The sequence below is a fragment of the Colias eurytheme genome, chromosome 17 (genome assembly GCF_061535395.1).
Source record: "Colias eurytheme isolate Ceu_HAF_F1 chromosome 17, ilColEury1 Martin Lab GWU primary, whole genome shotgun sequence".
Taxonomy (NCBI): Eukaryota; Metazoa; Arthropoda; class Insecta; order Lepidoptera; family Pieridae; genus Colias; species Colias eurytheme.
In genome coordinates this window covers 2,888,364-2,902,427 of record NC_142996.1, presented here as the reverse complement: position 1 = coordinate 2,902,427, position 14,064 = coordinate 2,888,364, and the positions used below count along the sequence as shown (strand labels likewise).

Sequence of the window (14,064 nt, the reverse complement as noted above, 5' to 3'; positions counted from 1 at the left end):
TTTAGATAGTGAATATAATATTTTTCTACAATTTATTGTCTATGGTTGATTATCTACAATGTCTCGCGGAATTCGCACTATACCACTGCCATTCGCTCTCATAATCTCACATAGACTACAGCGTTTATACGAGTCACATTATATACATCAGACTTGGTTGAAAAACAACGCTTATGAAAGTTTCTTCTCGCGTTGCCATTGAATTATCCTCTCTTTGAGTTCTGAAGCTGTAAAAGAATGGGATACATTAACAATTGTCCTAGTAATTTATAGACCTAATGAAAAAAATGCATTTTAATAGAAAACTTCATGTATTAAAAAATAAATAAATACCTGGACGTAATTGGTCTTCACTAAGCGGCTGACGGTTGAAAGGATCCGTGGCGCTGTTTAACAAATGACGCAGAATCACCGACCTGTCCATTACCTGGAAAACACAATTATTCATAAAACATCCCCAACAATAAAATATAGTTGTTTAAATTCCTTGTGTAAGTATTTTGATTGATGAAATGATTGTTTCATTTCGATTTTTTAATACATCTTATCAAAACGCACGGTCAATTTCATGTGCGGCTGTAATGCGATAATAAGAAGTGCACGAATCAATTCAAAATAACTTAAATTTAAATAATTTTTTAATTAACGTACTATAAAAAACGACTCAAAATCGCTAATAAATATAAGTGTTCGTTCCATTTAAAACTCTGCCAAATAGACGTGTAGGCAGAGTTTTGATCCGGACAATTTTGGTGCGTGATTGTGAATCTAGTTATTTACGGTACATTGACATCACGCATGCATGGCAATATAATGCCATTTTGCCATTTTGATTTACCGGACTCGTTTAAAAATCAATCAAATTTTAGATTTATAATATATAACCAATTTCAAAATCTCTGTGTTCGTGAGAAGCATACGAAGCATACGCTTCTCAAGATCTTTCTCAAGATCTAGACGATTCAGGGACACTAATAGACTTCTTTACAACCAAAACAGGTAGATAGATAGATAGATAGATAATTTTTTATTGCACACACAAGATTTACAATAAACACAGAAAAAGAAAAATAGATGCAGGCTAGGCAGCGATCTCTTCCAGACTACCATTAATATTAACGGGTAAACACAGGTATTTTCAAATTCAACAGTTCCTGCGGTGTGGTACACAAACAAACAGTCACCTTGCCGGAGGGCAGCAGCACGGGGTCGGTCATGAGCGTGTCCATGAGCGGGTCGCGGAACTCCTCCGGCGCGTCCGCGAACTCGTCGCTCTGCTGCTGGTTCGATACTGGAATGCGAACATTTTCTATGTTTATCCCTTTTTTTAGCAAGAAGGTTTTCTTGAAGTCAAATTTTGAAGTGAAAACTTCTTAGTGGCGTTGAGCACTTTTTCTGTAATGGGTATAAAATCTTAAACTCGCGTCAGGACACGTGACCTGATCGAAAATGCGTAAGACGGATACCATTCCAAAATATCAAACATGCTCATCGTTAATAATCAAGTTTTCACTTCTGCCGGCACACCCGGAGTGCATATTTTTTTATAGTTCAATCTACGTACGCATTTTATGTGTCGTAATATAATCTAAATAAAACTGTAAAATATTTATTGTTTTTTGTGTGGTACGTCAATATGATTTTATGAAAACGTACATACAATTTAATTTAACGTAAACAGATAAAAAAATATAATAAGAAAATTGAAAATGGATATTCAAATGGTACTTTAAATTCTAAAATAGATTTTTTGAATAATTTTTCATGATAATATATTAGTAAAAAATAATTTTTGATTTTCACAAAAATATACTTTAAATCCATTTAAAATATAGACATTTGAAATAAAAAACTTACTAGCGATCTGATATGCGTTGTCCGCTAGCGTCTTGAACCTCTCGATCTCAGTGGAAGTCTTGATGCAAGACTTCGCGAGACGCACGGCCGCTTCCTCGAATAGCTCCTTGCGGAATGAGCGCTGTTGGGATATAAAACGGTTTAAATAACGATTTGATTAAGAAATAAAGGTAGATACGAATAATAATTAGTCATACGGTTATTTGGTTTTAATAAGGCAACAACATGATAAACGAGAATAGTAGTCATTTCGGTCGAGATATTTGCGATGTTACTGCCATCGATTACGTGTCCCGAAAGTAATATAATATAACCTAATTAATTATAATTATCACTACATTGGTAATATAAAATACTTTCCGCCGTATGTGTTTCTGTATGCTTAGATCTTTAAAACTACGTTACGAATCGTGCGTTTTTTTATAGATAGAGTGATTCTCGAGAAGGGGTTAAATTATAATTTATCATGTTTTAGACAAAGCGGGCGAAGCCGCGGGCGGAAAGCTATTAATGTTATAAAAGAAAACTAATTTTGTTTTTTTAAAAGATTTGAACTATCGTTTGGTTGCATCTTACACCTGAATAATAAACACAAAACAAATATAAACAAATAAGCATTTACAAATAAACGCAGTGAAACCTCCGCTATAAGAAAACCATTCATATACTGGAAAAGGGCAATTATATTGTATAAAAAGTATTACCTCATTAAAAAAGAATACCCCCAAATATAATTACGAAAAGTATTATTTCAATAAAATATTTTTTTTATATAATATTTAATAAAAAAAACAAACCTCGTCAGCAGCGAGCGCCGCGTGGAACTGCGGCGAGTCGAGGTGTAGATAGATGTCCACCAGCTGGCTGAGCAGCCGCCGCGGCTCCCAGCCGTACTTCTCGGGGCGGCGCACCTGCACGGGAATAACGGCTTTATTGTATGGGAGATAGAGGTTCGATTTGTTTGAGTGAATGGAGACATATTGTGTTATGAGAAATGCGACTTTATTGTATGGGGGATAGAGGTTAGATTTGTTTGTGATTGTGGACATATTGTGTTGTGAGAAATGCGACTTTATTGTATGGGGGATAGAGGTTAGATTTGTTTGTGATTGTGGACATATTGTGTTGTGAGAAATGCGACTTTATTGTATGGGGGATAGACGTTACATTTGTTTAAGTGGTTGGAGACATATTGTGTTATGAGAAATGCGACTTTATTGTATGGGGGATAGAGGTTAAATTTGTTGTATCATATTTGACATATAATATGTTAATGTAGGGTATTAAGAAATATAAAATATGGGATATGCGATTTTATTGTAGGGAGATAGGGGTTATATTTATTAAAATATAAATGTAGTATACATGAAATATGGGATATGCGACTTTATTGTATGGGGGATAGAAGTTATATTTGTTTATATGTTAATGTAGTGTATTAAGAAACATGAAATATGGGATATGCGACTTTATTGTAGGGGGATAGAGGTTGGTTTTGTTTGTGTGAATGTAGACACTTGTTATAAGAAACACGGAATATGACATATTCGACTTTATCGTAGTGGATATAGAGGTTTGTTTTGTGTATATCAATGAAGGCATGTGTAATGAGACCCACGAAACATGGGATTTATGCGACTTTACTTCAAACAATACATTCTTCATTCTACAACTATAATTTTATTTCTAAATAGAACACTATACCTTGAGATTATTGCACTTAGGCCCGCAAAGTTGTTGCAGGTTGAAGTTCAGCATAGAAGCGAGTCGGTCCACAAGCTCCGCTCGCAGGAATGGCTCCTTAATTTCCACGGTCAAATATTCCAGCATGTCTACTGTTTCCCTGTATTTATATAAATTGAAATATAAAAGACACATGTTGTATTAGAAACTGGCTGTTCGACCCGGCTCTGCTCAATTAATAACTCAGGCCTCGGAATCACAGACACAATAGAAAATCTATTGTGTCGTGGCCCGATCGGGCCGTTCGGGGCTCAATGGGTTAAAATGAAATTTAATAAAGCGAAGCTTTCATGTAAATTTTTTGCAATAATATTGCTGTCTCATAACACGAATTAAAACTGTTCGATTTGTTTATCTCTTATAAAAATGTATTTAATAACATCATGAAAAAGTTATTTAAAATAAACATTAGCTATATCATGTGGCTCGGCTCGCTTGGCAAAAAAAACAAATTTGCCTCATATAAAATCAAACAAGAAAATACTAAATACGACCCATAGCTTACCACCAATCCCCAAAACCTAATGACTGGACTGAAGTTGGCGCTATTGACGTTTGACTCGCGCTTAACTTCAGTCCTGCCAAATCGGAGACTATACTAATTTTTTTTTTTTATTTAAGATAGCCAGGCATTTGACTGCATCCTACCTGATGGTAAGTAGTGATGCAGTCTATGAATGAGCATGCCTGCCTAGAAAGAGCCTATTCACTTTTACCCTGTACTCATTGTACTTACCTAGCGAGTGTAAGATATGAGCGGCACTGCCTCTCGTCCTGCGCTAGTGCTCTGCCCCGGGCTTCGCCCGCCGCACCACCTGCACCCGCTTCTTGTGCCTCGTGGATGCGTTTCAGGTACTGTGATTATAAATATTCAAATATTAAAGAATACTTAAATAAAATATGAATTATGTACATATTGAAAACATGAATTATGGTTATATTCGAATTTTACAAAATATGTGTCAAAAATAGACGAAGAGACAATGGTGAAGCATAAATGTTAATGATGGCACGAAAAATAACGAAGAAATATAATTATCCTCTTAAACTTCATCATTTTTAAATAGTTATATTCAAAGAAACAAAAAATTATATTTATACCATTTAACTTATATCATTTCATTATAAACACATCACCAATATTGGTTAATTTCGGTGAGGAGCAAAAATATACCTCAGTGTAATTATATAAAAAGTGTACATACCGTTAGACATTCATCCAATAGGAAGGTGGTATCATTCATAAGCATGTTGATAAATTTGACGAACTGGCGACCCGACCGAGATTCCTTCACGATAGCCTACAAATATAAACATTTGTTGGAATAAGTTGATTAAAATAGCCTAACTTTCAATGGGACCCTGTTTCTTTATGACATGTTTGTTTAAATAGACCACAACTAGAAAGCAAGAAAAAATACACTATTACAACAAAGATTTTTGGCGTATTTATACGATCTTGCTACAAAATTATTGGAACATAGGGAAATTATTTATTACAAAATTTATATAGCAAAACTCACCTGTTTATGAATCGGCCGTTCCCACATGCCCTTAAGTATGATACTAATATGGAACCGTATCGTGAACTTGTCATAGAACTCCGTACTCTGTCCCGTCGTCTCTATATCCGTATAAAACTTCATAAGAGCACTTGGTAGCGCCGTTTGTGACATTGGATGGTCCATGAATTTCTCATACACATTCTTTAGTTTCATTGGTAGGGAAAGATTGATTACGAATAAAACTTCAACGATTTTAGCCACCAAGTATGGGTTCTTGATGAGGTGCGAGTTGCAGATGGCGCTGAGGAGCCACGTTATTATTGGGTCTTCGATGTAGTAGGCGACTATTTGTGGGACGTATCTGGAAAAGTGACCAACATTATTTTTGTGGTCTCATTAATAGCTTATGTAGATATCGTTATTCGCTTTATGCTTTGATTTTTCGTAATATTAGAATTATTTAAAATAACTGTATGAATGACACTTAATTTCAATTTGAAAGAAATTGTACTTAATGAGTTTTACTTAACACAGTATAATAATTAGATACACTTGCAAATGTTAAGAGCTCGTTCAACTATAAAAAACTACAAAATCCAGCACGTAGTCATCTGCTAAATTTGACGATAACTTCGCGGTAAACACACGGCAACCAGCCAGTCTTTTTCAAAACGTTTCAAAACTATTCAAACTTCGAACACCAAAATTCCAAATTCAAATACTCACTGCACAGCGAACAGCATGAACTCGGCGATGTCCTCGACGTACCACTCGGGGGTAGCGCGGAAGGCGTGCGCCGCGCCGCCAGTCGGGCCCGCGCCGCCGGCCGCGTCGCACGTGCCCGCCGCCGCTTCGAGCTGCCGGACGAGCAGCGCGCACACGGACGAGTAGAACTGCACGCCGCGACGCATTAGCTCCGGGTCGAGGAGCGCTGTTTCCGCGCATTGTTTCGATCTGAACACATAATATTATATTATGCATTAAAAAATAGCGCAGAAATCAGATAATAAATATTATTGAAGTGAAACTTCTTTATCGGGGTTGGAAAAAATTTTAGTGTAACATTTTTTCGTTACGCGTGACATTTTTCCGTTACGTATCTTTTTCTTATCCCTACCACGCGTCATTCGACGCATTTCTGTAAAGTTGCATAAAGTAAATTATTTTTTTAAAAATAAGGTCATAAAGAAGTTTCACTTCTTACGTGTGTACAATAGTACACGCACACATTTTTTTTCTTAAAATATTGTTATTTTTCAATAAAACAACAAATCATCTGAGATAAATATATCTTTCTTCTTCTTAAGCTTTCACAATATGAATAAAATATGAAAGGACCGCTTTTTTCAATTAAATAATAAATAAATAAATATTATAGGACATTATTACACAAATCGACCTAGTCCCACAGTAAGCTCAATTAAGGCTTGTGTTGTGGGTACTAGGCGACGATAAATATAATATTATAAATACATATATTATATAGATAATAACACCCAGACCCAAGAACAAATAATTGAGTTCATCACACAAATATTTGCCCTGACCGGGGATCGAACCCGGGACCGTCGGCTCAGTAGTGAGTAGGCAGGTAAAGTAACTGCACTGCGCCAACCGTGTCGTCGCAATATAAAATATCATGACCCAAGAGACATGACTATATTTTTTACCTGTGTAGCCGTTTAATCTGCCGCCGCCATCGCCTAAGCAGTTCTGTATTACGTAATGCCGTGAAACTATTCCTCCACTGCGGCTCTGCTGCCACCAGCTCTTCTATCACCTTTTGGAGATCGCGGAATGCTCTGGAAATTAATGTTATGTTGATAAAAAGATGCTCAGTCATAAACTTTGATATGATTTCTTTATTAGTTAATCAACCTTAAACAAAAAAAAATAATAATACTTTAAATGTAGGTACATACAAAATACATATTTAAAAAATGTACATACATATTTATTTACGCTTGACTTACTATATTGATAAATGAAAATAGGTCAATTTATTTATAATCTTCGCGGTTTCATATAAGATAAAAAGTTATCAAGAAAAAGTTACCTAACCACCATAATTATTATATTTCATACACATTATTATTATTGAACACTCACCGAATCCGTCGCTGATGCGTGTGCAATGCTGGTATGAGCGCCACGTGGTGCATGTGCAGCGTCAGGAACCAACACACTGTTTGGAACTTCGCTTCCGGCCACGAGTGATTCGGGTCGTTATCTATAATATAACATAATATTATAGCCTATTAATATTACAAATCCTATTAAGTTTTTTGTTTTCAAATTCTCCTAATATAAACAAATGAGTTTTAAATAATTCCAAGAGTGACAACAAAGAAATTTGAATAAAAAAAACGTATCAACTGGTTCTAGTCATCATAAAAAGCAATATTCACTCTTATCACCAACACACAAGGTTCAAACTTCAATATTTACTGAGCGCATCATGCCCGATTAGAACGTGTACCTATAGCGTGTACACGCGATCCAGTTTGAATAACATAATATTCGGAAGCAAAAGTCACCCTTATCACCTACAATTAAAGTCCATAATCCAATACTCACTGAGCGCATCGAGCCAGTCCTGCGCCTCCTGCGCGGTAAAGTACAGCCGCGTCTCGTCGCGTACGTTCAACCACGTGCCCGGCTGGAACGTGTATAACGGGTATACGCGGTCGAGTTTGATGCGAACAGATAGTAGCTGTAGTACGGAGCATACGTTCAGCATGAAGCCGTCACCTGGAAAAAAATGTTTTTATACTAAACCAACATCATGAACGAAAAAGAAAAAATAGACAATTGATTCGGCTAAATACGCAAATGCTTATCGTACAAACAAAATTATGTGTACCTAGCTGTTATGTATTTAAATTTAAAATGCTATTTTGGTAAATCAAATTATTGGTCTATTTTGATTGTATTCTTCTTCAGTTAACTTTATGGCTCTAATTTTTTTAATTATTTGATGTTGGGTTTTATCTTATTATAAATACAAGTACAAATATAATATTTAAAGTTTTCATTTATATAAATCTTATGAATTTCCATGTTTCCCTGAATGCCTAAAGCAACAAAACCAATGTCATATTTTATTAGACAATATAATATAAATTAGGTATCAGGCGAACGATGTTTCCAAGATATTTACAGCGAAACAAGGAAGCTCTTCAGGAAAACGCTGAAACGACACGAGAACAAAGCATTCTCCGAGAAACTTATTTGGACTGAGTCAACTGACCCACCTTTAGAGTTAGTATGCACAAATTATTCGATGCACAAAACATTAACCTCCATTTTCCGTTTCAACATCGTACTAAAAATACTGTATTCGTTCCGTTTAATTAAGGTCATTGTCATTAGGTGTGGAGAGACGAGCGATCGGTGTATTGTCTCAATCTCAAATACCTTCCTTGTAGAGCTTTAGCAGCTACAATTAGCTATTCGATACCCGTAAAATCTTCACTATAATTTGCGAGATAGATAGCGTGTGTAAACTATAAAAAATATACTATGCCATAAAAACACCTGATATTATTATTTTCAAACAGGAAATAAAAATCGAAACTAATGCCGTTTCTTCTTACTTTTTATGCAATCTAACAGTACCGTAGTACCGTCAGTAGATAAATGACTAAGATAATTTTAATTGCTCGGAAGGAAAAAATATTCATCCAAAACTTTTGCATATTACGTGAGAACCACGAACATTGTTTTATCTAAAGAAATAGAAAAATAATCGTATAACAATTTTTAAACACTTTGTGTGTGTCTTATGTACCTAACATAAGATTCTAAGAAATTATATTTATTTCTTTACTCTTTGCTCGCATATAAGAAATCAGCATTACATGAGGCAAGTAGGTAATGTGAATATTCTATAAAAACTTCATACTCTCTTTACAAGCACGGTCTTAATAACAGCTGAATCGAATTTAGCATCTATTTGTAAACTATGAACACTATCAATAAAAAAATGTCTTAAACAGTGATAAAGGTAAATACTTCTGGAGTTGAGCCAATAGATCATTTCGCAGACTAGCAGACGAGGTGAGCGACATTCGTACGCAGTACATCTATTTTCGCCGATCATTAAACGAATCCGATGTAGTCAATGTTAATGTTAAAGTATCGTCGAATAAACAGCGCTAATCGCATTAGATCAATTCAATAAAATAAACTAGGAACAGTTGGTCGAATGTAGGTTAGTGGTCAATTTAACGTTTGCATAATTAGTAGGTTTTTATAATTTGATGTAATTTAATCAAATGATTCATTTTGTTACATAAACTCAAAATTTAAATAAAAATACAAACAATTATTTATTGATAAAAATAATACAAATGTGTACGTGGATCTTACCTACGTACTATAATACGCGAGTCACGACATACGCAATCTATATGGATTGAATAATAATTTTGTTTGTTTCAATAATTTAATTTAATTTACTTACATTATTTTACTTTACCCAACGTTTATACTTTATATATAACGACCGGACCGTGATTTCGTCGAAAAAACAATCACACACATCTCACATTGTATTTTTTTTTATTAAAGATCATAATATGATCCTATTATTTGAAGCAAATAAGTAGAATGCACATTTGCGCTTTTAAAATAAACTTTTAATAGAAGACAGATAAATAAGCCGCAAAAATATCTTAAAATACAGTGTTAAAAGTATCTTCATGTAAACATACAAACAACAGAAGCGCGCATTCATCGTAATTTGTTGATATCTTTATGTAAACAGTCTAAATATATCACATACTGAGTAAGAATACAATACACGCCATCAAAATATTATTGTTTATTGATTGTGATTATCTAATTGTACTAGGTTTTGTGCTAGATTAAAATTATATGTTACGTAAATTTATCTTTATTTTAATTATCATATTTTTTAAGGTTTTGTTAACAACAAAACGATATTTCCATTAAAATTAATTAAATAAATTATCATTTTAGCTGACAAACTTTCGCTCACAAATTCTCGTAGATTTTTTTTTTTGCTTGAACATACTTTGTTACTTCATACTGCTAAATGTTACAATTGAGTAAAGAGTTACAAAAATAGACAATCTGCTGTTTAATAAAACAGTATTTTATTAAACAGCTACATATTAGATTAAAATTATTTTAAATTAATTTTTCATTTAACAATAACTCACCAGCCAGCGACCTCTCATCGGTTTGCAGTTGAGCCCTGCGTTCATTCCTCTGCAGCAATGCCGCAAAGTACTGCAGGAACGGTCCTCTTGCTTCCGGACACAAAAGTATATTGTGGCAGATACTATGTAATGTGTTGCGACTCGCTTCCACTTCCCTTTGTAACGCGAACGCTAAGCTCTGATCTGTTCCGGTTGCGAACATTCGCTCAGCGAACAGGGGGTTCTCTTCAGCGAATAGAGACATCTGCAAAATTTTTTTATGTTAGTTTCTAGGATTTTGTCGAATAGTAGATGATAGAGAGAAGATAGAGTTCGAAGATAAGATCTGATCAGATTACGAATGTAGTAGAAAGTATTATTAATTCAGAACTATGAGTATACTTATTACAGTTATAGTATATTTATCACAGTTATTAGAATTTTCGAATGACTGATGCATGAGTCATGAATATAACAAAACAACATTATCACCATTACCAACCACATTCCTAAACACAAAGACAACAAGCCTATCCTATTAAAAAATCACTTACCGCAAAGAACGGACCCAGAAAGCTAACTCTGGCTATTTCCCGTCCTGGAGCTGTAGTTACAGGCGCTGGGCATAAGCTGGGTAGCTTAGCGATTAGTGCACATATAGGTCTCGCTGAATGCCTCGGCCCAGCCCTCAGTTCGCACAGAGACCGCAACGCGCGTAGGGCTGCGCCCTCACCGCGCCCGACCAGTGGGGACACGCGGCGACGCATCTCTTCGCGGATGCCCATTAGTAATGGCACAAATACCTGTTGGATAAACGTAAAGCAAATAGCTATTTTTAGAAGTTTGAATTTAAGTCTGAAATGAAATCTTGGTGCTTAATAAGAACAGTATATTCGTCAAATAAGAAATTAAAGAGACGATAATTAAGAAATATTGTAAAAATAAAAGATTTTGAAGAAATGTATAACAAATAAAAATAGTTTAATAATTTTAACTACGAACCTCTTCTAGTGCCTCTTGGTCTTGATATGTATTAAGTAATAATTCGGGAATGAGCCCTGTGGGCGTATTTCCTATCATAATATATGGCAGTAGTGGTGATTTCCTAGATTTTTCTAACTCAAATCTCCTTCTCAACACTAATACTAAGTGATCAACGATTAAAGTTCGTAAGCTTAAAAGCAAATCACTCAAAGGCGGTTCTGAACTTTTCTTTGGGTAATCTCGCTCATATATGTTAATATTGTAGTAGAATTTTAGTAGATAGCTCACAGCTATTGCTTGTGTCGTTATTTCTTTGGGTAGCGGCAGGAGCGGTGCTGGACATTCACCTTCTTCTGTTTCAGTTTCTAATGTATTTGGATCTTTAGCTAGAAGGTCGTCAACACATTCTTCATTCAGTTCTTTCATAGATTGTCGGATGAGGAGCGATATGAGTGCTTTTTGGTTAAGTGGATCTGATCCATCAACAATCTGCATTATCACATCCATTAGAGCTTCCGACGCTAATTCGTCTAGTGATAGCTTTGGGTTGTCAAGTAAAGCTGCTGCTACTGAAGGTACAAAAATACCCCCTGCAAATAAAATAATTATAGAACAAATAGAAATAAATGTTCACTAAATACAAAAGTTAAAAGTTGATATAAATCTACATTAAGAAATAATAATGAGCACCTGAACTTTCTTCTGACCAAGACACTTGTAATATCTTGGCGACTATGCCTCTAAGCTGTTCCTCTGTCAGTTCCGTGGCACTGACCGTCCGTGACCTCTGAATCTTACGAGCCGGTGATTGTAATGAGTCATTTTCTTCAACCTGATTGTGTTAAATTCTATTTTAGTTCCTTGTTATAATGATTGATTTTTCTCTGCTTATTAAAAAGATTCTTATAAAAACAATGACTAATAAAATAAAGTTTATTAAAAATTGAATAAATATATTTTATAGGCATTGGGTTTCAAATAAAATATAAAAGCTAGATTTAGACATAGATTTTTGTAAATCTGTCCTAATAAAGAAACCTTAAAAATGCAACACCATTTTCATAGAGTTAATTAATCTATGCAATAATATAGATGTTATTGAATTATTAATATTTCATTACCTTGGTAGACTACTGATAAGCAAAAATAATTGTACCTACTTTGTATGAATAATTTAATCATACTTGTATTATATAATTTATGTATAGAAACAATACCTCCATTGGCTCCTGTTGACTTTCTGACTGTGAATTTCGTTCTGATACATCATCTACATCCATTGAAAGAGATCGTCTCGAGCAACTCGGAGAAGCATTGTTATTCCTTGGCTTGACTGGTGACGGTTCAACAAATGGTGTCGGAGATGCTGATCTTGATGTGCTGTCTTCTCTTGTTGATGCTCCTTCTGATCCACTTACAGTGGTTTGGGGCAAAGCACCAACCCTTACTGATCCACAACTTAACAAAGCATCATCACCCATCGAGTCAAAACTGTTATACTGTCTAGTTTGAGACAGATCTGTCATTTTCGTGTCTGGCATCTCGTCTAACAAATTATTCTCTGTCTTTTCTGTCACTATTAAACCATCTGCTGGTATTTTCGTCTGATCTGACACATCAGTTTTATTGTCTGTATAATTCTGTCCTGTATTTGTGTCTGTGGTGTTTTCTGTGGAACTCCTTGGAATGGGACCTGGTGATAATCTAGGTGGTTGTTGTGGACTAAGCAGTTCATTTGGCACAGAAGCACTAGGTGTGACTGGGGGGCTCGTTGGAGCTGGTGAGGAACCAGTCCCTCCCAGAGCTGCAAGTCTCGCTAACCGTCTCCGCCGTATCTGCAAAACACAAAACGTGAATTCGAAACACGTGTAAAGACGACATACGCAAGTATAACAACACAACACCAACGCTTTGTTTTGTTACGAAATTAGATTGACCATACGCACTTCAACAAGGATCGTTCGCAAAATAATTAATATAAAACTCACCTCCTCTTGACTTAATTCACTCATAGTTGCGGAATATGTTTAAAATTCAAAAGCACAGTACTTAAAATTAATATTTTTCACTGTTCACTGTTGAAATGCTGTATAAACTTATGGTTTTGAGTAAGAAACACTACGTCAAACAGTCAGTCACCTTTGTGGCTCAGCTGAGACGATAAGCATTTGATTTGACGTTTGTCGTTGTTGAATAGATGACGAGAAAGTATTGAAAATATACGCGTCATCCTCGACGTAGTTGCGAATCTTTTGTGATTTCGATTATTATAGATTGTCCGTCTCTGTCTACATAATTACCAAACACATGGGAGAGAGCAAGAAAGATGAATAACAATTTCCAATTTCAAATTCAGTACAGATACGTTAAATTTCTATAGATACTTAATTTAATTAGGTATTTACGTAAATTGAGAAATGCTGTGGAAATTATGTAATTAATTTATAAAATTAATGTAAAAATAAATTAAAATTAATATAAAGTATCTAATGCGAAGAATGCGACAGATAGTTCTTGCATAGCTCTTAAATTCAATCTCAAACTCAACACCAGCAGCATTTATTAATTTTACTTGATTTCTTTTAAATCTAAAAAGCACTTTTAAATCGTCAAAATACACTTTTTATCGCCGCTTCGAAAAGCAGTTTCTACAGAGAAGGACCAGCAAGAAACACGTTGGTTTAAAATCACTTTCAAATCATATCAACTTTATTTACCTATACTTGCTTTGTGAACTTTACATTTGCATTTTGCATGAAAACAGTAAAGACTTTTTGTGTCTTTTTTTGTTACAGAAACATTATATTTTA

The 14,064-nt window shown here is 34.8% G+C and overlaps 1 protein-coding gene across 1 annotated transcript; it reads right to left on the bottom strand.

Moving 5' to 3' along the window:
* Positions 1–13,449, bottom strand: Ube4B (Ubiquitination factor E4B). The gene is made up of 19 exons (XM_090111962.1): positions 13,243–13,449; positions 12,472–13,089; positions 11,945–12,086; positions 11,273–11,844; positions 10,825–11,073; positions 10,292–10,535; positions 7,683–7,856; positions 7,215–7,335; positions 6,776–6,907; positions 5,832–6,059; positions 5,124–5,466; positions 4,806–4,901; positions 4,337–4,455; positions 3,562–3,700; positions 2,655–2,768; positions 1,858–1,978; positions 1,185–1,291; positions 334–427; positions 1–227 (listed from the first exon to the last, which is right to left on the bottom strand). The coding sequence occupies exons 1-19, from the start codon at positions 13,264–13,266 to the stop codon at positions 172–174; spliced, it is 3,693 nt and encodes a 1,230-aa protein (XP_089968088.1). The 5' UTR covers positions 13,267–13,449; the 3' UTR covers positions 1–171.
* Positions 13,450–14,064: the final 615 nt, after the last annotated feature.

Coding starts and splice junctions, on each gene's coding strand:
- Ube4B (XM_090111962.1), bottom strand. CDS start 13,266: ATGAGTGAATTAAGTCAAGAGGAG. Junction 13,090..13,242: donor GTGAATTAAGTCAAGAGGAG/GTGAGTTTTATA, acceptor TGTGTTTTGCAG/ATACGGCGGAGACGGTTAGC. Junction 4,456..4,805: donor TATTGGATGAATGTCTAACG/GTATGTACACTT, acceptor TTATAATCACAG/TACCTGAAACGCATCCACGA.